The 21,908-nt window shown below is 41.3% G+C and overlaps 2 protein-coding genes across 3 annotated transcripts in view; one reads left to right on the forward strand and one right to left on the reverse strand.

Moving 5' to 3' along the window:
* LOC119766338 overlaps positions 1 to 13,456 on the forward strand; it is a 60,065-nt gene extending 46,609 nt beyond the window's left edge. The window contains exons 3-4 of the mRNA XM_038250825.1: positions 12,859 to 12,894; positions 12,980 to 13,456. Coding sequence (XP_038106753.1) covers positions 12,859 to 12,894; positions 12,980 to 13,284 — 341 coding nt within the window. The 3' untranslated portion in view covers positions 13,285 to 13,456. The remainder of the gene's footprint in view (positions 1 to 12,858; positions 12,895 to 12,979) is intronic.
* Positions 13,457 to 16,393: 2,937 nt separating this feature from the next.
* LOC119767455 lies at positions 16,394 to 20,179 on the reverse strand. Of its 2 annotated transcripts, none has more exons than XM_038256090.1 (3): positions 19,889 to 20,179; positions 16,811 to 17,016; positions 16,394 to 16,742 (listed from the first exon to the last, which is right to left on the reverse strand). In XM_038256090.1, exons 1-3 carry the CDS (start codon positions 19,923 to 19,925, stop codon positions 16,656 to 16,658), a joined length of 330 nt encoding a protein of 109 aa, XP_038112018.1. In that variant the 5' UTR covers positions 19,926 to 20,179; the 3' UTR covers positions 16,394 to 16,655. The 2 variants fall into 2 exon arrangements, with proteins under 2 accessions (XP_038112018.1, XP_038112019.1); XM_038256091.1 differs by lacking the exon at positions 19,889 to 20,179 and adding an exon at positions 19,185 to 19,234.
* Positions 20,180 to 21,908: the final 1,729 nt, after the last annotated feature.

Here is a 21,908-nt window from a genome sequence, read left to right on the forward strand (position 1 = left end):
AAATTTTTCATTGATTTTTCTCTAAATTTACTTTATTTTCACTGACTTATGTCATAATAAATCCTATAATATCCTAATCCTTTTTTCAAAAATTTGCATACAAACGAGAAACGCTCGAAAGACATTATTTGTGGTCAAGTAGATGTCAAGAATGTTAATTGAAGCCACCGTAAAATTGTGCAGCGTCATCAGTGCATAATTGGCAAAGAGAGCGCGTGGTCGTAAAAAATATTCGGAGTGAAAAATGATTTCTTGTGTGATTTTCAAAGCCCTTCCTATATCATCGTTGATTGGAAGGCACGGCGTCGGGTGGATTGCGTTAAAAAAATTTTTCGAATAAGGTTTTATTTTTTTGCGGTGAAAAAGCCAATTCTATATAATGAACGAAAGACGCACTGACAATTTGGATCGTTGAGTTAATAGTGGAGCAAAATAACTGTGTGTGTGTGTTAACCAGAAATACCTTCCCATAGCATCGTTGCTCGGAAGGCTCGCCGACGGGTCTGTTATGAAAGTCCTCCCCATACCGTCGTAGCTCGGGAGTCATCGAAAAGCCAATACCTTATCCCACTAACCCAAAAAAAATTAATCACGTGATGCTTGAAGGAGATGCTGTGGATTCAACGGTCTCAAGCGGTAACAACAAGTATCTAGCGAAAAACTATGTGCTTGATGAGTCTGCAACTTCAACTATCGGACTAACATTCCTCCCTTTCGTTGAACTGCCGGCTTCTTGGGAGGGCGCCGGTATTGACTAATAAAGTCGGGGTCTTCAGGGGTTAAACAGTGAACGGATGGTTGGCTCCCACTGATCATTTTTGATTCATTGTTTAACTTCAGCTGATCTGTCAATAACGGAGTAGCAGCTCATTGGCAGTCAACCATGCTCAAGCTCATGCTCATGCTCATGCTCATGAAGCCACCGTAAAATTGTCTGAAGGTGTTTTATAGGTTATTCAATCAACGAACATTTGATAATTTTAATATAATCACACAATATTTTTCTTTAGCGACATTTTCAAAAAGTATGCATAAACAATAATGACAACGCTCCTTGTGGTGACTTCAGGAAACGACATGCGTGTCAAACCCTTGGATTTTTATGCACGTATTCGTGGAATATGTAGAATTCACTGGTCCGAAAAAAAACTATATTTTGATGCCCGTTGCATATCTGACTTTTCAATGATATTATCCTTACGTACCCGTCACTCTCCACCAATTTCCTCTCCTCCTCCGCCAAAGTGCATCGTTTGCGATGCATCCGAAACCCCCAAATAACAAAAAGAACCATCAACCCAGCAGTGGCCCACATTTCCCTCGCTCTTTCTCTCTTTTTGTCGGCTTCGGCGAAAACCCCGGAAAATCCCAGGAAAAGCCACAGCCAGCCAGCATCGAAGCGGTGTGTGGGGAGGGGGCGCATCCATAAAATGCTACATAAATTGGACGGGAAAATGCACCGTCTTCATCAGCGCAGAGATCTGTTTGTGAAAATGTACGTGTGAGTGCAGTGCATCGAAGCATCGGCAGATGGTCTGGCCGTGGAATGTGATATTTTTTCATGGATTGTTTTTCCCTCTTCTGGTTTATTTCACGTGGTCACCGCAGCACACGTCATTTTTCACGAGAGTGCACTTGGTCATAGCTTTTTTTTTCTCGTTTTTTTTTTTCATTTTCGGCAGAAAAAGGGAGAAATCAGTGGTTTTGTCGTTTAAATGTGTGAAACTGGGCGTTTCAGATGACTCGTAAACATTCAATCCTTTGCTCGTTTGAACATTCTGGGGGAATGATTTTTTTTTTCATGTGGCCTTTTTGTGACATTTGGTAAGAATTGCTTTATGAGGTTATTCCGATGGCTTTTGAATTAATTTGTGTTTTAACTTTATCGTTATGTGAAGAAGTTTTTCCAGTTTTTTTTTAAAGTTGCTCTGTTTAAATTAACATTTGGAAAAAAAATCATATTATGTTTTTAGATGTAGATAAGATGCAAAGTTTTAAGAAATGTAGATCGAAAAAATCGAAGCAGAAAGGCACTAAATTTATTTTGAACTATTTTATTTCTTCAATTTTAAATCAGGATGGGTACTACAAGATAAGCTTATATCCGAGACCTTTTTGTCTAGGCCTTCTTTCTAATGATTATAAGCATATACTAGAAGTGTTTATTGCCTTGTTTTTGTCATTTCCAATCCTCGGAGGTTTCATTTACACATTATTGCGTGTTAGCTCGAAATATGCTTAAGTAGCTAATTTATTAAATCCCGTTCCCGGTGTCTAGCGTGCAGGCCTCTCAAGTCTCAACAGCGGAAAACGAACATTTTTATTTGACTTGCGTGGTGGGCCCGGGGAATTTCCCCGGAAGAAAGCAAAAGTGGTCCAACGCGAGCGATGACTATAAATGAAGATGTCTTACAAGCACGATAATGACTCTTGGGCGTGTTCCAATGCCGGTGACGGTTCTGTGTGATTTTGGGAGTTTGAACGAGAGCATTGTCAATATGTCTTTGAACGTTGTCACATACTGTGATTGCATCATTTTTTTTTTATAAAAAAAAAACAACATTTAAACAAATTTTTAATAATTCTTTTAGATGATTTTAATTTGATGCCAGATATTTGCATTTCTGCTATGAGATAAAATACAATCCCCAAAACGGAAGGCACTCGTATTTCTCCTGAAGCCTTCTTATGAGTTGAGTTCACATGAAAGTGGAATCGGTAAAACGTTTCGCTGGTACCGGAAGGATGTTAGCAGGATAATGTTGTATTTGTACGACGTAACATCCGGACTCAAGGAAACAACGCAAAAATGTCATTAAATATTCTAATGCTTTGAACTTTGTTGCTGAAGCCTAGAAAATTTCCTCCCAAATTCTCAAATAGTTGACAGTCAGTCAAAATTCCATTAAAAATCCTGGCATTTATTCTGTTGACTGGCAAAGTTTCGATAATTTCCAAAAGTTATAATTTGTTAAAAATCATGATGATATTGAAACAAAAATATGCCAAATTTTACCTCTAAAGTATGCAAACTTACTTTGTTTCGATTTAATGTCACTTTTTCAACTAAATCTGAGGTTTATTACACATCCTCAAAGAGATAATATTACAGCCATCAAATAAACCTCTCAAATTTACACATTTATCAGATTCGATGTTTGATTTCCTCTTTATCGATGTAACTTTATCTTATGCGAAAAATGCCTGATCGAGCCACGTAGCCTAGTGGTAACGCTACCGCCTCGTAAGCGGAAGATCGGGAATCAAATTCAGACTTGGACTAATACAACTGAAATTAAGTTAAGCTAAGCTATGTTAAGGGAAGGTAGTGTATCCACCTATGTGGTTGGTACCTTCCTCACTACTTATCAAAAATGTATTCAGTTGTATTAGTCCAAGTCTGAATTTGAACACCGATCTTCCGCTTACGAGGCGGTAGCGTTACCACTAGGCTACGTGGCTCGATCAGGCATTTTTCGCATAAGTTAAGATAAAGTTACATCGATAAAGAGGTATTTAAACATCGAATATGATAAATGTGTAAATTTGAATTTTGCGCCTTTGGTGTTTCAACTGAGTACCATTGGCTCGCGCGCAAGATAGACTTTTTGGTCCGTGTTTCAAGACGGGTCCCGAAGGTACCTCGATTTTATCGTTGCCGATCGACAGTCCGTCACCTTGGTGGAGGTGGGAGATTCGGAAAAAATCATACTAACTATTTATTTTTCGAAAAAACATCATAACTTCAGACAGGTACCGTAAACTGGGGTGACTTTGATAGCCCGGGGTGACATTGATAGACATTTGATTTGGCCACTAATTTTGATACATCCAATATAACAGTCACATTTTTGCTTATATGTTCGTTAATAAGCTGTCCTTTAATGCTTGCATACTCATAATTCTCAAAAATGTTTAGATATTAATTTGATGGGCATGAGCATGAGCATGAGCATGAGCATGGTTGACTGCCAATGAGCTGCTACTCCGTTATTGACAGATCAGCTGAAGTTAAACAATGAATCAAAAATGATCAGTGGGAGCCAACCATCCGTTCACTGTTTAACCTCTGAAGATCCCTACTTTATTAGTCAATACCGGCGCCCTCCCAAGAAGCCTGCAGTTCAACGAAAGGGAGGAATGTTAGTCCGATAGTTGAAGTTGCAGACTCATCAAGCAAATAGTTTTTCGCTATATACTTGTTGATACCGCATGAGACCGTTGAATCCACAGCATCTCCTTCAAGCATCACGTGATTATTTTTTTTTTGGTTAGTAGGATAAGGTATTGGCTTTTCGATGCCTCCCGAGCTACGACGCTATGGGGAGGACTTTCATAACAGACCCGTCGGCGAGCCTTCCGAGCAACGATGCTATGGGAAGGGCTTTGAAAATCACAAAACAATTAATTAAGTTTACAAAAGCACAAAAAAACACCAATTACTCGACGAAAAAGACAAAAATAATTCAGTAAGGCAAGCACGTGGCCTCACCGCCCGCAATCGACTGAAGTACTAAACACAATTAACACCCAGTTACTTTGGAACACAATTAATACGACAAACTCAACCGGCGGCGTGCCCTCCGATCAACGATGATAAAGGAAGGACTGATATTATTATTACTAGCAAGAAACACACACAACTCACGACAAAAGGCACACAAAAAAAATCACTTTTCACTCCGAATATTTTTGACGACCACGCGCTCCCTTTACAAATTATGCGCTAACCCCATACGAACAGCGACACAAAAGCACACCAAAAAATTAACCTGAATAATCACGACTTCGCGTCCCCACTTCCAGCGCACCAATGAAGCTATTATTCGATTAGCACAATCACTCATCCCATACGAACAGCGACACATAAGCACACCAAAAAAATTAACCTGAATAATCACGACTTCGCGTCCCCACTTCCAGCGCACCAATGATCTAGATATTAATTTGATGGGCATTTTAAAAACCTTTCAAAGTCACCCCGGGCTATCAAAGAAAAAAGTTGATTTTTTGCCAATTTCGTCATTCTCCGGTTTATGCACGCGGCGCGTCGAAAAACACGGATTTTATTTTCAAAAAATCATATCTCGGAATCTTGTTAATGAACACCTCCCATTTTTCAGTATGTTATGTAAAAATGTCCGGGAAATCCGATAAAAATATTTCCAGACATAGGCTCTTTGGTCCAGACACCGTCAAAACGACATTTCAAAGTTTCATACGCCCTTTTCATATGTTAGGCTTGATTTTTGAAACTTCTCACTATTTTTCATTAAAAGGCCAACTTATCACCTTTCATTTGCGTATAAGACAATTGAAATTGGTTAAAATGGCGAGGAGCTATGATTTTTCGAAAAAAGTGGTTTTTGCGAAAATTGACGAAAATGGCCATTTTTCAGACCACCCTAACACGGCGTAGCTCACCCTAATGGCCAAACAAAAAAATACGGGTCTAATTATTTCGGCCAGGGAACCCCCAGACAAATTTTGAACCCGATCCGAGGACTTTTGTTTTTTTCCATGCTGTTTTCGTGGGGAATTGCTGTATAAAAACGATGATAAATAGAATTACTTGAATAATCTCAAAGCGTTATAAGCAACTAAATTGGGTTTGAATCGGAAAACGGAGCGCAGTTTCGGATTCTTATACGATGTCACACTAAGAACAGATTAAATAAGTTTCTAGGTTACAACCTGGGTGCAGAATAGTGGTTTGCAAAACGGCCTCAATTTCGAACTGTCAAAGTGGAACCAATTGACTGTTCGCCAAAAGAAGAGAGTATTGTTATCGATCATTAAAAATTGTTATTTTTTGCAAGAATGAAAAATGTTTGGCTTTTGGGAACCTGGATGTTGCTATGGAGTCGATGCGGTTGTATCCATCCAGAAGCTGTCTTTAAAATTTAATGTTCGATTCCATTTGAAAACCTGGTTTAGTGAAAATCTCCTCTGCTTGTTGGATCAGTTTCGTTAGAATTAGCAATTTTTTTTCGATGACACCCTCGACGCCGTACTTCGTCACCCGTAAAAAATAAAAATCTCTTCTAACCTATCGAAACGCGACAATTTTCCAGCAAAAAATGTTAAAAACTAGACAAAATTAAACACATACTACTGATTATAAAACAGCTCACTTACCAGTAAAAAAAAGTCATGCTTGTGCTTGAACACCTCATACTTTGTAGATGTAAACAAAGTGGGATCATTCGAAAATCACGTTACGCATTCTCTCTATTCATCATCCAGGTTACAACCAAAGTAACATTTTATTCCAGGAGTTCTACAAGAGCTCTTCAAGATAGCTACAGCATAGCAGTTTGGACCGCGGTAGGATAAAACTCTCTTCAAGAACACTTTCAAACTCCTGAAGAAGTTTTGAAGAGAATTTTATCCTACCGCGATTCCAAACTGCTATGCTGTAGCTATCTTGAAGAGCTCTTGTAGAACTCCTGGAAAAAAATGTTACTTGGGAAGTTTTGAGTTTTAATAAAGCAGAAATCTAAAATATCTTAAGATTTTAAAGCATTTTCAGTAAAACAATTTTTAAGAGTAAATTTGTTTTTTTTTTTAATCATGGTTAAAACTTTGTTTTGATGTCAAAACATCTTTATATTTTATGAAAAAGATTAACTTTGGTATTTTATTTTATTAACCTCAAATTTGAATACAGTTTTTTATAGTTAGTTAAATTAGGCATTATTTTTTCAAATTTTATGTTACCCCGCCACCCCCTTTCAAACTTTCAAACAAATCAGGAAGCATATTTTTTTAATTTCAAAATTTTAATGAAAATAGAAATTACATCAACTGAAAACTAGAATGCATTTTCCTGCATTGATAATCATATTTAGCATGTTTGGGCTGGATTAACACTGGAACGCCCAACGCATGTCCAACTTACACGGACGCCCAAGCCTCCCAAAAAAAGGTGGAACGGTAACTTCAACACGCTGGTTCTCGGGCATTACTCGCAAGTTCTAGAATCATCTAGACATCCTAACAAATCACTGGAAAGAAGAATTATCTTGATTAGTTGAGTTATGCCCGAGAACCAGTGAGTTGAAGTTACCGTTCCAACTTTTTTGGAGCCTTGGGCGTTGGAATGTTAAAAATATTTGGATTTTTTATAAAATTCTAATGCACAGCACCGCAAACTTTTTTTTCCACAAAAAATAAAAAAAATAATCGTCAATACTTAGATATCTGGAGCAACATTTGAAAAGGGCGCATAAGCATATTGACAGCCAGCACTATTTTGCAAATTCTGAGCCAAAAGTAAAATATTTAACAAAACCCGAAGTGTTGAAAGGTAGCTGGGAAGGCCAGCTATTGATTTACATTTCGAGTTTTGTAAAAAAGTTACTTGTTGGCTCGAAATTTGCAAAATTGTTCATGCCGTCAAAATGCTTATCCGCCCTTTTCTCGTGTTGCTCCAGATATTATGGAAACTAATGATTGCAAAGCAACTGGACAGGTGTATAATGCATTTTAAAACACTTTTTTCATTCAAATGTTGAAACCATGGCTCGTAAGTTCAATTTTCAAACTTTTTTATCTTTTTGCTCCCCCCCCCTCGACTACGGTCAGAGGCGAGAGACATAAACTTCAAAAAGTATTTGCAACGGCCTTAGTTAACCAAAGCTTTAATTGTTTTTTTTTATCAGATGAAAAATTAAATAACCTTATATTCAGTTTGTTCACTTTTAGGCTGAATTTTGTAAGAAACACTGTTAATACGGGAGCGAATGACCCATTAGGGTGGAATCAAAAATTGATTTTTTTCAGCAACACATTTTTTGGGTCCTTTTTAGGGTCTCAAACAACCTCCCAAAATTTGGGAGCGATTGGTTAAGCCCACGATTGGCGCAAAGCGAATGAAATTTTAATGGAAATTACTATGGCGAAACTTGCATTTTCACATTATTTTATTTACAAAATTCAAATTTTATTATTTTATGAATCTAACACCTCAAAAATATAGACCTGGATGGCCTGAATAACTCTCCCGAAGACAGTATGGTGTTAAATTGCTTCTAACAAAAGTTACAGAGCGTTCAACAGAGATATTTCGATATACTCGGAAAAAATCATACTTTTTGCCAACACTGACAAGTCATGCGGAAACTTTCGAAAACTGTACTGCCGCTCGAATCTAGTCCGTCCCATATGTAAAAAGTGAGTGCTGCGATAACGCCATGCGAAGCTCAAAAAATGTTTCACCTTTTTTACATTTTTAATCAACAAATTTTCAATAGTGTTTTCAACAATTAATTCAATACTGGTTCAAAAAATACACCTACCCCAAATTTAACTTTAAAAAGCTAAAATTTACTGGTAAATTTGGTAAATTTTCGTGCTGGGACTGACCTGACTTTATTTGTCCACTAATAAAGGCAAGTCTGTCAGGTTATCAAGGTAGGCGTAAACATTTACAACAGAAATTTACCTGTCATTTGTTGGTTTGTTGTGGTAATTTTTGAAATATTTTATATTAAATATCTAAAAGTATGTTGATTTCAGGTTAATCTTATTTGACGAATAGTTTTAGTAAAATTCCTGAGTATGAAACTTTACCCGGGACAAGACATTCAATTTCTTTCGCTGCCGTGAGAGGAGATATATGAATGCATGTCTCAGCAAATGGACCCTTAAAATCTGCGTTGGAAGATAAACCTCATCCGGAACCAGGACCAACCAACCAATAAGGAACATAACTGATTTTTTTTCTTAAATTATTACAATGGTATGTAGTTTATATTCAAACCGTGGTTGTCACTTGCATGAAGAAAAAAGGCAGAATGGGTATCAAGTATTACTCTTAAAAATCTATGAATATTAATTAAATATCAACAACTAAAGTTTTTTTTAAGTTCAACAGGCTCTTAGAGACATAATCTGTGAGTTGTTAAAAAAAATACACATTTTTTTATCGATTTGTGAGACATTTCTAAACAAGAACTGACTTGCCTTTATTTTGCATATGGGACAGCACACAAGTCATTTATATTTTGGAATTTCTAGAACAAACATGACTTTTTTATTTAATAGGCTTGAAGTAGGTGTTAAAACAAGACTTTTGTCGGGTTTATCTTAAAAACGATAAAAATACATATGGGACGGACTTGCTTCGAGCGGCAGTGTAATATATTTGAGGAATTGGGGCACAACTGAACTAAATAATGTCTTCTGAACACTTCTTCAAATGTTTTGCTGATTGGATTTTTACCATTTTCAATTTTTAAAGGTTTCCTAACAAAATCAACAGCCGATAATTACCTTTAAAAAATTTCTAAAATAATACTTCAATTTGCAAAATGTGAAAATTAACAGCTTGAAAATTGCACACTCTGTCATATTTCAGTTACCGTCATCAGGGATGACAATGGGTCTGGGAGGTGAGTTTGAATCATAAAAAATGCACAATTTGTATGGCCCAATATCACCCCTGATGACGGTAATATTAATACGGGCCATCAATTAACAAGGTAGATTTTTTTAAATAAAATGTTAGACCTTAGCTCTTTCTCCCATGTGGAAAATTGTTCTTGAAAATATATGGAGCGTGAACAATCTATAATTATTGGAATGTCTCTCTCAAGATACAGAGTTTCATATATTAACATTTCCATTTGTAAAATCCTAGTAAGCAAAAAATCGACAAAAATCAAATAGAGACTTGTATGAAAAAAATAAACACGAAATGATTCTTTCGACATAGGGAAAATTATATTTAAACTTTTTCAAAGATTTTTTATAAACACAGCTTTCAAAGCAAAATAATAGTGTTTAATTATATGTGTATGTATTTTTAGTATGTTGTTGATAAAAAAAGTGTAACAATAACATTTGTTGCATAGAAAAGTTGCATAATTTTAAATCAGGGTAGCAAGAAAACAAAAAGCATTGGTTAGATTTCTAGGAGGCGTTTACTACTTTATTTTTTTTTTGCTTGTTTGAAGAATCTTCCCAGAAAAGGCTCGATAATCTTAAGCCCATTTGTTGCCCAAAGTTGTTCATCTGGCCCGTGATGTCTAACAAGGGAGCGTTTAGTGTACTTTGCGTTTCGCGGGAAAATCTTTTGGCAAATCCAACCCCAGACAGCTGAACGTTTATCTCCAGCTTCAGCCAGCTCTCATCGACGTCGGTCGTTAGATTGCTATCTGGACCCAGCCTGCTGCGATGATGATGATGGTCTCGTGAGCCATGTGAAAGCTCGTAAAAGTAAACAGCCTTTTCACTTTCGACGTCATGGAAGTTCAGGGGAAAAATACGATGCTTACCCACCCCATAGTTGGGTTTTTGTTTTTCATCCGAATTTTCCACCCGGTTACTTGAGTTATGGTTTGCCCAAAGTTCACGGCTTTCGTGAGAATGGCTTTTGAAATTTTGGATAACATATATAACATGGATAACAAGGATAACATATTTAGGTACAGTAATTTTACAATAATTTAAAAATACGATTAATGTTTTTCAGGAATAAAAATCCTAAATTTCATGGAACTCCACAACCATCTTTGATATATTAGCTCAAGAAAAAAGGGAAAACATAAAAGCGACACATTTCCCAATAAATTCCTCCCTAATATGCTCATAAGATGCAACAAATGCTTGCCTTTGGCAGCTGCTCATGTTTCAGATCACAGACTCTCTCCGGCGGAATAAAAATCGAAATGTCAGTAGAGCATACATTGCAACTGACATTTATTGAGCAATCCGAATATCACGATGCCGACGCGCGTTCGCATCACTTGCAGAGATTGCGAAATGGGAACGCACACATATACACGTATACGTTAGTACGTATAGGCAAATGCAAGAATAAAAAAGTAAACATCATTGCCATTCAATTGAAGCATATTCGTACCGTTTTTTGCGGGGAGGTAACATGTCTTTTGGACTAAACATAGTCCATTGCCATTTTTTCGATTTTTTTTAGTTGAAGAGCAGATAAAAACAGAACAAATTACAAGAAAATATTCGGTTTGCTTGCATCCATCACATCACATCACAACACATCACAACACAACACAACACAACACAACACAACACAACACAACACAACACAACACAACACAACACAACACAACACAACACATCACAACACAACACAACACAACACAACACAACACAACACAACACAACACAACACAACACAACACAACACAACACAACACAACACAACACAACACAACACAACACAACACAACACAACACAACACAACACAACACAACACAACACAACACAACACAACACAACACAACACAACACAACACAACACAACACAACACAACACAACACAACACAACACAACACAACACAACACAACACAACACAACACAACACAACACAACACAACACAACACAACACAACACAACACAACACAACACAACACAACACACAACACAACACAACACAACACAACACAACACAACACAACACAACACAACACAACACAACACAACACAACACAACACAACACAACACAACACAACACAACACAACACAACACAACACAACACAACACAACACAACACAACACAACACAACACAACACAACACAACACAACACAACACAACACAACACAACACAACACAACACAACACAACACAACACAACACAACACAACACAACACAACACAACACAACACAACACAACACAACACAACACAACACAACACAACACAACACAACACAACACAACACAACACAACACAACACAACACAACACAACACAACACAACACAACACAACACAACACAACACAACACAACACAACACAACACAACACAACACAACACAACACAACACAACACAACACAACACAACACAACACAACACAACACAACACAACACAACACAACACAACACAACACAACACAACACAACACAACACAACACAACACAACACAACACAACACAACACAACACAACACAACACAACACAACACAACACAACACAACACAACACAACACAACACAACACAACACAACACAACACAACACAACACAACACAACACAACACAACACAACACAACACAACACAACACAACACAACACAACACAACACAACACAACACAACACAACACAACACAACACAACACAACACAACACAAATGTAATTATTTTTTTGAAAATGCTGAGCTCTCTACATTTATTTTTCATAAACATTTCCACTTTGCCCTCACCAATTGTGACTCCCGTGTTCCACACACGAACCTCAGCTTGTTGATCGTCGTTTTGTTCCTAAACTTTATTGCTATCATTTCGGCGGTGTATGCATTCGCGTTTAGCGCACCGTACATATTTCAATAAATCTTGAACAAGATCTTCAAAATTGTGAAGCGGGATGGTGGAGGCGGTCGTTTACGCGTTTCACACTGTAACCAGTGTGAGTGTTGTGTACAATAATTGATGTGACTCGTCGCGAATTTTGTGTTAAATTATTTAAATGTAAATTATTGTGCCAAGAAGACGTTGTGTTTGTCGACGGGAAGTTACCAGGACGCCGTCCAGCAAGCAAGAAACCCGAAGCTGGAAGTCCCACACCGTGCGTCGTTACCGCTAGTCACCACCAGGAGCGCTGCTGCATAACATCGCATGGGCGGCCATTGGGGGTGGTGAATGTGCGTAATCCTTGAGGATGACAGGATGAGGAGGAGATGGGTTGGCGCGTAAGAGGTCAGGGGTTCGGGATTTTGGTCTGACCGTTGCTCGGTCATTAAGTCCGGATATCGAGAAGTGGAAGGTTGTCGGCAAGTGCAACCGTTACCCGCGAAGACCAGTGTTGGAAAAGTTAATCCTTGGAGGATCGTGAAGTGCTCGGAAGAGCTACATCCGTGGCCGTGACAAGAGAGCAGGAGTTTCCGTAGGAGATTTGGACATCCAGGTATGACCGGAAAACCCCAGGAAAATCCCCGAATGAACCCCAAGCCTGACAATACCCTAACCGCCATTTTGAATCCCTCATCCAGGACCCCTTTGTGTTCCTTTGTGTTCCTTTGTTCACTTCGTGAACACCGCTTGGTTTCACCCCGGCCGTACGCCATCCGGCCCGTTGAACCATCTGTACGAGCCGTCAGCGTTTCGCTGGACAGTGCTCAACCGCCAGGCCGTTACCGTTATACCCGCGAACCCTAACCCCGGACTGTTCCGACGGAGTCCCCGGACACCGTCGAAGCCTGTTGCACGTCACCAAGCACAGGAAGGGCGCGAACGGCTGGCGAGGGTCCGTGAAGGCTGCAGCCGAAACGTCGGAGGGTCCATCCGACTGACGTAGAAGCCACCCCTTGGCAGAGCGCCGGAGGAGCGTCGACGACAGCAGGAAGGAGCAGCGACGACGGCAGAGCGGCGAGAACGGGGCCCCGAACGAGTGCACCGGAAGTGCGAAGAGAGGAAGAGGACGTGTGAGGTAGGAGTAGTTATAAGGAAGTGGGACGGGACGTGTGAGCTAGTGGAAGTGAGAAGGAATCCCGGAATAAAACTGTCGACCTTACGCGAAGAATAAATGTAGTTTCCCTTAGATATTCGCAGTGTTTTCTTGGTTCTTGAATAATTTCGAGCGTCACGCCGACCCTGGGTATTATAAGGGAGAGTCCCATCGGTTTTGTACGCCCTGACACCGGAAGCACATCTCTTTCAGTGTGTGTTCACTTCGAGTATGGACTGGGAGTGAACACCAGTTGTTATACTTGGCGCCCAACAAGAATAGCTTAGCTTATTCAGGCTCGGGAAAACGCTGCATTAATGAGAGGTCGACAGATTCTTTGGTAAAACTTCCGCAACTATACTAGCTCAACTTGCAAAAAACTTTACGCTACTTTGAGTGGCTAAATTTAACTAAGATCATTTAGTATTTGAGGGGTCTTAAAGATGTTTTAAGGGAGGAAGACTACCAACACTGGAAAGACACAAATTGAACAGAAAAAGTCGGAGAATTGTTCATACTTACTCAACTTGTTACTTTTGGAAAAATCCGGAGTTCTTTACTCATGAAGTGCAGTCCTTGGCAGGACAAATAAAACACCAGACGGAAACAGTCGTTTATTTTCGTTAAAATTTTGTACCCTGTACAATTTGCTTGATTTTCGAGGATTTTCTAATTGATTACTTCTGTGATACTTAGGCACTATTTTCCAATTTTCACTTGTGCTTAATTGCTTCTAGGAAGCGTGAATAAATTTTAGGTTTTCCAATTTTTAGTATTTCTTTTTAAATTTCAATTGTTGTGTTTCTAAACGATACCATAATGGAGGTGAAACATATGCTGTCCCAGTATTATGGGATGAATGCATCGCACCTGACGATTGATGAGTTCAGCCATGAGTTGCACATCCGCAAGTTGCCTCTGGATGGAGCACGCAGTCAGCTGGAGAAGGTGTTGTACAATCATCTGAAACAGGAAAGAAAGCAGCTTAATGTGTCGTATGAGTTTGTGAGTGATTCGGTAGACGAAGAACTAGGTGTGTGTGAGGACAAACTAGATTTTATCAAAAACCACTTGGAAACCAGCCGTGCGGCGAAAGCACCTGGTCAAGTGTACAAAACGAGATTGATTCACATGTTATTTAGGATGGAACGATTGAGGAAACATATCACCGAAAACGCAGACTTGGACAGGTTGGCTGTGGTGGCTGTGGAGATAGTTAGACTGTTGAGCGTGTACTACTCCATTGTTTCTCCAATACCGGAAGTAAGAGCAGCTGAGTGGGAGTTGATTAATCAGAGCATTACGGTGGCGAAGAAACAATTGGAGGAAAATACACCAGGAGACGAGAATGGGTCAGGAGGCGATGGTACTGAGAAGAGTGACCAAACAGGAGCACTTGTTGAGAGGCGTGAAAGCGATAAGAGAACTGCTGGCGACGATGGTGAGGAAAAGCAAAAATTGGTCGATCAGAACCAGGAGTTACGACTAGCTGTGAGTGCTTTACTCCAGCGAATCGAAACTCTTGAGTTGAAACAACCCGAAAAAGATCCCGCCACGGCCGCCAACAGCACTCAAATCGCGAGTAACGAAAACGGCAAGCAATCAGGAGAAACTGGAAAAGCAGAACCCGATTTCTTCATGTGGTTGAAGGAAAAGGTTGGCTCGTTGGATAACTCTCGAGACTCGGAACAAAATAACAAGGAAAAACCGAAGTCCAAACCCGAACAGTCGTCTGTGAATGAAAAGTTGAAAGATAACCGAAACCGTTTACCGGTTCATAAATGGACAGTACGATACGACGGAATGGACAACGGTCGCAGACTGAATGAGTTCCTGAAAGAGGTTGAATTCAACGCTCGTTCAGAAGGATTTTCCGAGGCGGAGCTTTTCCAATGTGCGCACCACCTGTTCACTCACAAAGCCAGATCGTGGTTCATGGAGGTGAACGGGAACAATGAACTAGGAACATGGAGACGCATGGTTAAGGAGTTAAAGAATGAGTTCTTACCCATTGATATCGACTACGTGTACGAGCGGCAGGTGTACAATCGGAAGCAGGGTGCTCGGGAGAAATTTCATGATTTCTACCTGGACATGGCCAGAATTTTTCGCAACATGTCTCAGCCGTGGGACGAAAAACGGAAATTCGACTCGCTTTTCCGCAACACGCGCGAAGATTGCCAGATCGCTATGCTCGCCGCCAATATTCAGGACATAACTGCAATGAAAGAGTTTGGAAAGAGGTTCGACTCGATTAATTGGCAGTTGTACAAACGGAAGGAGAATAAGTTCATTCCTCGTACCGCACACGTTGAAGAAGTAGGAGAACTACGTAGACCGTACGGAGGAAATGGAAACGGAAATAGGTTCCAGAACAACAACCAAGATGGTAGAGGTTACTATCAGCAGCAGAAACCGCAGGTGAAAGGGTTCCAGAAGGGGAATTGGAATCAACGTCCACCCAAGCAGGAACAACAACAGTATCAGCAGCGTAACCAACAGTTTCATCATCAGCCGAAGAATCGTGAGCAGAGTCAAAGAGAGGAGAAAGCTAAACCGAAACAGGACAACCAGCAACGGCCGAAGAGTCCAGTTCAAGGTCCAAGCGGAACTGACCCACTTCAACGGATCGTGAGAGCGTACATTCCGATCAAGAGAGGAGTGTGCTACAATTGCCATGAAGAAGGTCACGGGTTCAGCGAGTGTCCGAAGAATCGGAACGTCTTCTGTGAACGTTGTGGGTTCCCTGGGTTTGATACGCGAACGTGCCCGTTCTGCGAGTCAAAAAACTTGCAGCGGACTGCTCAGTGAGGCGAGACAGTCGCGGTGCTAACTACACAAGACCTCACGATGGATGCGAAGCGGTACTCAGTGAACTTGGCTATTCGAGAGTGAGTGGAGAAGTTACGAAAGATGATGAGATTGCTTCTTTACTCGTCACCCTAAGTAATGACCCCAGGCCATTCGCGAGAGTTGAGTTCCTGGGTATTACCGTCGTAGGATTGTTAGATAGCGGAGCAGCAAGAACTGTTCTTGGCAAAGGAGGAGAAAAATTGATCCATTCATTAGGACTGAAGGTGAGAGAGTCAGCAGTGTCATTGAAGACAGCTGCGGGACAGCAGATGAACGTCGTAGGTTGTGCAGATGTACCAATTACATTCAATGAAGAGACGAAGATCTTACCTGTTTTGATTGCTCCAGATCTAAAACGTCGTTGTATCCTAGGATACGATTTTTGGCAGAAGTTTGGAATCCGTCCGTCGGTTCACCAGAGTGTCGAGACGCTCGACGAGGGTGACGACCAGATTCTAGAAGAGGAGAGATTAGATGAGCATCAAATACAGCAGTTGGAGGAGGTCAAAAAGTTGTTTCTTACAGCGAGTCCTGGAAATCTCGGCAAAACGGGGCTCATTGAGCACAAAATCGAGCTGAAGGAGGAGTTCCAAGGAGCGGATCCAGTCAGGAAAAATCCGTACCCCTGGAGTCCGGAGATCCAGCGTAGAATACACCGTGCCGTGGACTTGTTGCTGAGAGATGACATCATTGAGCCTTCTTCTTCTGAATGGGCTTTACCTGTTGTACCTGTGAAGAAACGAGACAGTGATGAAGTGCGACTTTGCCTCGACGCGAGGAAGTTGAACGAACGTACGAAGAGAGACGCATACCCACTCCCACACCAAAACCGAATTTTAAGTCATTTAGGACCTTTTAAATATCTGTCCACAATAGATTTGACCCAAGCTTTTCTACAAGTGCCCTTGGACCAGGAGTCACGGAAATACACCGCGTTTTCTGTGCCAGGTATGGGTTTATTTCAGTTTAAACGTTTACCGTTTGGCCTGATTAACAGCCCGGCGACTTTGAGTAAGCTTATGGACAAAGTATTGGGACAAGGTGCACTAGAACCGTCAATCTTTGTGTACCTGGACGATATTGTGGTCGTTAGTCAGGACTATGATGATCACGTAGCGAAACTACGAGACCTTGCGAGACGCTTAAAGGATGCGAATTTATCAATCAACGTCGAGAAGTCTAGTTTTTGTTGCCACGAATTACCTTACTTGGGTTATATTCTGTCCCGTAACGGACTGAGACCTAATCCGGATCGAGTTAGAGCGATTCTTGGATATGAGGTCCCGAACTCAGTGAGATCTCTGAGACGATTCCTCGGTATGATTAATTACTACCGTAGGTTCATCGAGAACTTCAGTGAACTCACTGCACCACTCACGGATTTACTTAAAAATAAACCGAAGAGAGTGCAGTGGAATACGGCAGCGAACGAAGCTTTTCAGGCCATCAAGGAGAGGCTTATCTCTGCGCCTGTGATGGCCAACCCCGATTTTAATCTTCCGTTTACCGTTCAAACGGACGCAAGCGATACAGCTCTCGCAGGGGTACTCACGCAAGTGCAAGGTGGAGAGGAACGGGTAATTGCGTACCATTCGGAGAAGTTGAAGGGGGCAGAGCAGAACTATCACGCAGCTGAGAAGGAAGGACTTGCCGCTCTGCGGTGCATCGAGAAGTTTCGATGCTACATCGAAGGCACTCACTTCAAGCTCGTGACAGATTCTTCGGCTCTCACCTTCATCATGAGAGCGAAATGGAAGTCTTCATCGCGACTCAGCAGGTGGAGCATCATTCTACAACAGTATGACATGGAGGTCATTCATAGGAAAGGAAAGGACAACGTGGTACCTGACGCTCTGTCTCGGTCCATTGAAGCATTGGACACGGAGGACGAGGACGGTTGGTACAAACGGTTGTACGCATCTGTGGAAAAAGACCCGGAAAAGTACAAGGATTTTAAGATCGAGAACAAGAAACTGTACAAGCTGGTGTCAGCTCGCTCCGACGTCCTCGACTACAGGTTCGAGTGGAAGGAGTGCGTTCCGGAGTCGTTACGTCCACAGGTCATGAGACAAGAGCACGATGGCAAGATGCACATCGGCTATGAGAAGTGTGTCGACACCCTGAAACGTCGATACTACTGGCCGCGAATGAGTGCCGATCTCAAAACTTACATTGCCAAATGTGAGGCGTGTAAGATGAACAAGCACTCGACGACCGCTTCCGTTCCAGAAATGGGAAAGCAACGCGTAGCGACCAGACCTTTCCAGATTGTGTGTATGGATTACATTCAGTCACTTCCCCGGAGTAAGCATGGCAATGCACACTTGTTAGTCATTATGGACATTTTTTCTAAGTACTGCTTGCTCATTCCGGTGAAGAAGATTGCTGCTGGTAATTTGTGCACCAATCTGGAAAAGGAATGGTTCCGTCGGTTTGCGGTTCCTGAGTACGTCATCACGGACAACGCGACAACGTTTATGTCCAAGGAGTTCAAGGAGTTGTTGGACAAGTATGGAGTTCAGCACTGGGCGAACGCTCGACACCACAGTCAGGCTAACCCGACGGAGAGGTTGAATCGTACGATCAATTCAATGATTCGTACCTACGTTCGTCAAGACCAGAAGTTGTGACCAGGATATCAGAAATCGAGTACGTCTTGAACAACACCGTCCACTCATCGACGAAGTTCACGCCGCATCGGATCATATTCGGTCACGAGATCGTGTCCAAGGGCGATGAACATCGCTTAGAGCAGGACGAGGAGTTCAGTGAGGAGGAACGGATGAACAAACTCCGTGGAGTGACCAAGAAGGTGTGGGAAACAGTGCGTGAGAACCTCAAAAAGGCTCACGAGAGTACCAAGAAGCAGTACGATTTACGACACAAACGGTACTCACCTACATTCGACATCGGTCAGCGGGTCTTCAAACGTTCATTCAAGCAGTCATCGGCGGGGACAACTTCAACGCGAAGTTGGGTCCACCGTACACGCCGTGCACCATTACAGCGAAGAAAGGGACCAGCTCGTATGCAGTCTCTGATATGAATGGGAAGCCGCTAGGTGTCTTCTCAGCTGCCGATTTGAAGGCATGAATGGAAGTAGTCAGATGAGCAGCCAGCATGACGATTCTGCGATGAACGAGGAGCTTTTCCGGCAACAGCATTTGGAAATCCGCCGTTCGGCGATTACAGCGTCACAGGGCAGCATAATTTGGTGCTTCATTCATGGAATTGCGCAGCATAGTTTGATTCATTCATGGTATACCTAATTGGTTGTTTTAGAAAATTTTTAATTTGTTTGTATTATTGATTTTGGGAAAGCCCCAACCACATGTGGAAAATTTGTTTTGGAAAATAGGAGTTGGAGTTAATTGTGTAGGAGTATCTTCGATACACATGCAACAGACGCTGTCCTTAACCTTGAATGTGTTGTTATCACTTCATTGAACGATACACAATGGGAGGGGATGTTGGCTTATGCATGGTGTGTGTGCAAGGTAGTTGTCGATCGATCTTGATCAACCCATAGTGCCATAATTTAAACTTTATATTGATAGAACGTTTTCACATCACAGCTGCAATAGTATTTCAATTTACTTACCTTTTTTTTCGCATTTTTCCTCATAAAATTTCAGCATCAACAAAATTTTGACCCAAGAAAACTTTGGAATTAGTGATCTACCGAGGTAAAACTTATAACTGAAGTGATCAAAGGGCCCTTAATCATCGATCGATTGATTTTAAAACGATAATTTTACGCCCGGTAGAATCAAAATTCACTTAATTTTCTGGAATCACAAATTTTGTTGCTGCGAACCACGTTTGACCACTGCACATTTGATTAGATCTTGACAGATCGATCTTGACAGCACGCACATGAGTAAAGAATGATAACGTTATCAGTAAAGAGAAGATAAAAAGAGAAGATGAACTCCGACACGCGAAACGTTTCAACTGATCGTTACTGGTATATTGATTACCGTAACTGCGCGCGCGTTTGAAAATATTTTTTTATCCGGATTTTTAATTTATTTTATTCACGTATTGTGATGTATTTTTGAATTTGTTTTGAATTAATTGCATGCCTAAACGAAAAATTATAAAATCAACTTTGCTGTACGAATGGGATCGCTGGAGACCGGAGTTGAATTAAACGTTGATGGTCAGTAGAAGGTTCCGACCTTGAAACAGAGAGGAGTTGACTTCGGTCGACGATGAAAACTTATGACCCCGACCCATTCAAGCTTAGTTACCAAAAACAATTTAGTAGATTTTGCATGCGAGTAGAAAGAAAATTTCCGGGAAACAAAAAAATAAAAGTAATGTAAATATTGTAAATAATTTTAACTTGTAAATATTTTGATTTGTGTCTCACCAGCATTGGAAGTAGTACAGTGTGATTGTATCGCTGGAGGCTAGAGTTGTTAAAACGTTGAAGGCCAGTACAAGCAATTGCTTCGAAACAGCACGGAGTTGGTTTAGTCCGACGATGAAGTCTTATGACCCCGATCAAGCCCGCACTGTATGAAATGTTTCAAACCCTTGGCTCATCAACATGACTTAGTAGAATCCAAAATGATTTTTATAAATAAAGCAACCTAAAGCAAGTAAAAAATGAAAAGGTGTTTGCTATTTGGTCTAGTTCAAGTTTTGGGTTCAGAGAGACGTGGCAGTTTATTATATGCAGGGTGTAAAAAAAAACTTGTAAACTCTTCGGAGTTTACAATTTTTTTAACCCGAGCCGGGGGAGAGTGTAACCAGTGTGAGTGTTGTGTACAATAATTGATGTGACTCGTCGCGAATTTTGTGTTAAATTATTTAAATGTAAATTATTGTGCCAAGAAGACGTTGTGTTTGTCGACGGGAAGTTACCAGGACGCCGTCCAGCAAGCAAGAAACCCGAAGCTGGAAGTCCCACACCGTGCGTCGTTACCGCTAGTCACCACCAGGAGCGCTGCTGCATAACATCGCATGGGCGGCCATTGGGGGTGGTGAATGTGCGTAATCCTTGAGGATGACAGGATGAGGAGGAGATGGGTTGGCGCGTAAGAGGTCAGGGGTTCGGGATTTTGGTCTGACCGTTGCTCGGTCATTAAGTCCGGATATCGAGAAGTGGAAGGTTGTCGGCAAGTGCAACCGTTACCCGCGAAGACCAGTGTTGGAAAAGTTAATCCTTGGAGGATCGTGAAGTGCTCGGAAGAGCTACATCCGTGGCCGTGACAAGAGAGCAGGAGTTTCCCGTAGGAGATTTGGACATCCAGGTATGACCGGAAAACCCCAGGAAAATCCCCGAATGAACCCCAAGCCTGACAATACCCTAACCGCCATTTTGAATCCCTCATCCAGGACCCCTTTGTGTTCCTTTGTGTTCCTTTGTTCACTTCGTGAACACCGCTTGGTTTCACCCCGGCCGTACGCCATCCGGCCCGTTGAACCATCTGTACGAGCCGTCAGCGTTTCGCTGGACAGTGCTCAACCGCCAGGCCGTTACCGTTATACCCGCGAACCCTAACCCCGGACTGTTCCGACGGAGTCCCCGGACACCGTCGAAGCCTGTTGCACGTCACCAAGCACAGGAAGGGCGCGAACGGCTGGCGAGGGTCCGTGAAGGCTGCAGCCGA

The sequence above is a fragment of the Culex quinquefasciatus genome, chromosome 2, assembly GCF_015732765.1.
Source record: "Culex quinquefasciatus strain JHB chromosome 2, VPISU_Cqui_1.0_pri_paternal, whole genome shotgun sequence".
In the NCBI taxonomy this organism is placed as follows: domain Eukaryota; kingdom Metazoa; phylum Arthropoda; class Insecta; order Diptera; family Culicidae; genus Culex; species Culex quinquefasciatus.

Coding starts and splice junctions, on each gene's coding strand:
- LOC119767455 (XM_038256090.1), bottom strand. CDS start 19,925: ATGCTGAAATTTTATGAGGAAAAATGCGAAAAAAAAG. Junction 17,017..19,888: donor GGAAAAATGCGAAAAAAAAG/GTAAGTAAATTG, acceptor GTTTCTTCACAG/GTACAACAGGTAAAGCCCAT. Junction 16,743..16,810: donor CGAGATTTCCAGGACTCGCT/GTAAGAAACAAC, acceptor CTCCTCTTCTAG/AATCTGGTCGTCACCCTCGT.